General features: G+C 30.7%; 1 protein-coding gene across 2 annotated transcripts; it reads right to left on the bottom strand.

Moving 5' to 3' along the window:
* Positions 1-326: 326 nt before the first annotated feature.
* LOC111629039 (beta-mammal toxin Cn2) lies at positions 327-2,698 on the bottom strand. 2 transcript variants are annotated; one of them, XR_002757268.1, is made up of 2 exons: positions 2,638-2,698; positions 327-436 (listed from the first exon to the last, which is right to left on the bottom strand). XR_002757268.1 is itself a non-coding variant. In XM_023372904.1 (2 exons), exons 1-2 carry the CDS (start codon positions 2,678-2,680, stop codon positions 1,467-1,469), a joined length of 264 nt encoding a protein of 87 aa, XP_023228672.1. In that variant the 5' UTR covers positions 2,681-2,686; the 3' UTR covers positions 1,382-1,466. The 2 variants fall into 2 exon arrangements, 1 of the variants encoding a protein (XP_023228672.1); XM_023372904.1 differs by lacking the exon at positions 327-436 and adding an exon at positions 1,382-1,687 and having other exon boundaries at positions 2,638-2,686.
* Between the last annotated feature and the right edge of the window lie 610 nt (positions 2,699-3,308).

The raw sequence follows: 3,308 nt of genomic DNA, 5'->3' as shown, positions 1-3,308 counted from the left end.
ACTATATAATTATATTACCGTTGACTTTTCGAATTTATTTAAAATTTTCTAATTAGGGTGAATTCTCTGGTTTCACATATGTGAATGGAGAGTCTGCACCTGGAATATATGACCCATTTAGATCATACATTCAAAGAATATTCTTGAAACATTAATTAGTAATAAATAAATTCTAACATTTACTGATTTCTTGTGTATATATAAATGCAGCGTAACACATCTGAGTTCATTTTGATACGCGCTTGTTCTTAATTACTTATTNGTTCGTACAAGTGTGTGCACCAGCACGCAAAAGCGTAGCAATAGCCGCCACTCTTTTTTCCGTACTGCTGTCTGCATTCCCTCAGGCAATAATCGTTATCTCCCAATTTAAGGCATTCGTATTTGCAGCCCGTGTACGAGTTCACCAGATAACCTTCCTTCGCCCAGACTGTTCCTGCAACAAATACAAAAAAATTGTCTTCTTCAACCGTAAGAAGTAATACTTATTAATACAATAAAATTAAAATATTTAATGCTTTGCACTCAAATGTGTCAAAAATTCCATTATTATTGTACCACATGAAGTATAAAAACTGAAAACAGTCCTGATTATAAATATGCTATTTTAAACACTATCAAGATGATGAGTCACTTGCTATCAGCGACTTATCGAGCCAGGAAAACGACATTATAATAAAAATCTTGTGGATGCAATTTCTTGTAAATCTGAATTTATGATGTTATTCTTTTAACTCACTTCTCTCGAGTTAACAAATAGATTGACTGCAAATTCTTAGAGAATTCTAAATATATCAAATAGGAATTACTAAACTGTAATAATTGCCACTCATTTAGACAGGTCAACATATTTATACTTAAATAAAAAGACCATCACTGGTCAAGTAGAACACCATTAAACTGATTTACTTTACAGGTCTAACTCTTAAATAAGAGATTAAAGTAGTAGAATAGTAGAAAATAGATATTAAAATAATGGAGATTAGTCACTCGCAAAATATTTCCCTGAGAAGAATACTTTCTTGGCAGATTGCCGTTGTGTTGCATTGCCATCAACAAATCGAGTGCAGATCTCATAATACGTAAATAATTCAACTTTAATAGAATTTATGGCATTTCGATCAATTTAATACAAATCGTTCTAATTTTGAAAACACTAGAATGAGTTTATTCGAAGTTTTATAATTTTTCAACGAAATATTTCTGTAAATATAAATTTCGATTTAAGTCATATATGAAAAAACAAGNCATAATTTTAATTTATTTATGTACTACTACTGCTTATTTTTTATAATTAAAAGTTACATGATTTCGTGCGAAAAATATTCATAATATTTCTGTATTCTGTAAACTGTATATCGCATAATAAAGATATTTTAAATGAAGGTATAACATTTTATTTCATTTAATTGAAATTAAGAAGCGTTACAATATTTCTGTTGGTGGACAATAAAAAGTCGTTGCCATTATTTTCCGCTGCATTTTTTATTAGGAAGGGGCCATACAACTGCTTGTTCGTACAAGTGTGTGCACCAGCACGCAAAAGCGTAGCAATAGCCGCCACTCCCTTTTCCGTACTGCTGTCTGCATTCCCTCAGGCAATAATCGTTATCTCCCAATTTAAGACATTCGTATTTGCAGCCATTGCTCTTGTTCACCAGATAACCTTCCTTTGCCCATACTGTTCCTGCAACAAATACAAAAAAATAGTTTTTTTTCAACCGTAAGAAATAATACTTATTAATATAATAAAATTAAAATATTTAATGCTTTGCACTCAAATGTGTCAAAAATTCCATTATTATTGTACCACATGAAGTATAAATACTGAAAACAGTCCTGATTATAAATATGCTATTTTAAACACTAGCGAGATGATGTGAAACTTGCTATCAGCGACTTATCGAGCCAGAAAAACGACATTATAATGAAAATCTTGTGGATGCAATTACTTGTAAATGTGAATTTATGATGTTATTTTTTTAACACACTTCTCTCAAGTCAACGGATACATTAACTGCGAATGCTTAGAGAATTGTATAAATCAAATAGGAATTACTAAACTAAAATAATTGCCACTCATTTAGACAGGTCAACATATTCATACTTAAATAAAAAGACCATCACTGGTCAAGTAGAAACACCATTAAACTGATTTACTTTACAGGTCTAACTCTTAAATAAGAGATTAAAGTAGTAGAATAGTAGAAAATAGATATTAAAATAATGGAGATTAGTGACTCGTAGAATATCCCTGACAAGAATACTTTCTTGGCCGATTGCCGTTGTGTTGCATTGCCATCCACGAATCGAGTGCAGATCTCATAATACGTAAATAATTCAACTTTAATAGAATTTATGGCATTTTGATCAATTTATTACAAATCGTTCTAATTTTGAAAACACTAGAATGAGTTTATTCGAAGTTTTATAATTTTTTAACGAAATATTTCTGTAAATATGAATTTCGATTAAAGTCATATATGAAAAAACAAGCTATTATCTGAGAGTGTTTTCATTTCCACAAAAAAATACAATATAATGTAACAAATATAACGCGAATTTCAAAACTTTTTAACAAATGATGCCATTTAAAAAATTAACAACCAATGTCATCAATTAGAAGTTCATACTCACCGACCAGGGCCAAACAAGCAGTGATGATCAACAACGTGTTCATCTTCGATGGTATCTAAACGAATTTAGAATGAGTTACCGCGAGCAGAAGTCGATATTTATACACATCCAACGCGAACAGGTACAACGCGTACACGTGGTTTCTGCATGTTCGATCCATCTGTTTCCACCAATTATAACTACATTAATGAGCCATTAAACAGAGAGGTCACATTTTCAACTTCCTCTATTTGCAGAAGAAATTAAGTTCGTACCGATTGCAGAAATGTTTATGTGATAAATGAATATCATTAAATTTTTTAAAATAAAAGTCTTAATAAAATACTTTAAGTCGAACAAGTTCTTGGAACACTTCACGATCATTTAGATATTTCATGTTTAGAGGCATGTAATAATATCTGGTGATTTTCTCGTTTGATTGACACCACTAACATATCTTTTGTCAACGATTTTTTCAAAGTCCGCATACATGAAATATTTCACGTAATTATCGACAAAGATACTTGAAAACAACGAATGTAAAGATTTAAACATTGAATCTTCTCCTCTAAAGAACTTCAAACTGTTCTGTTAAGTGTTGCAGTTTATGTAGAATAAATGAGAATAAGTCAGAAGTATTGATTCATCAGAACAATAGAGAGCAAGAGAGGATTCATATGTTAAATATATAT

Source organism: Centruroides sculpturatus, unplaced genomic scaffold (assembly GCF_000671375.1).
Source record: "Centruroides sculpturatus isolate CEXI.00-Female unplaced genomic scaffold, Cexi_2.0 scaffold524, whole genome shotgun sequence".
Classification (NCBI taxonomy): domain Eukaryota; kingdom Metazoa; phylum Arthropoda; class Arachnida; order Scorpiones; family Buthidae; genus Centruroides; species Centruroides sculpturatus.
Note: the sequence above shows the minus strand (reverse complement) of the source record. Positions and strands in the feature narration are given on the sequence as shown.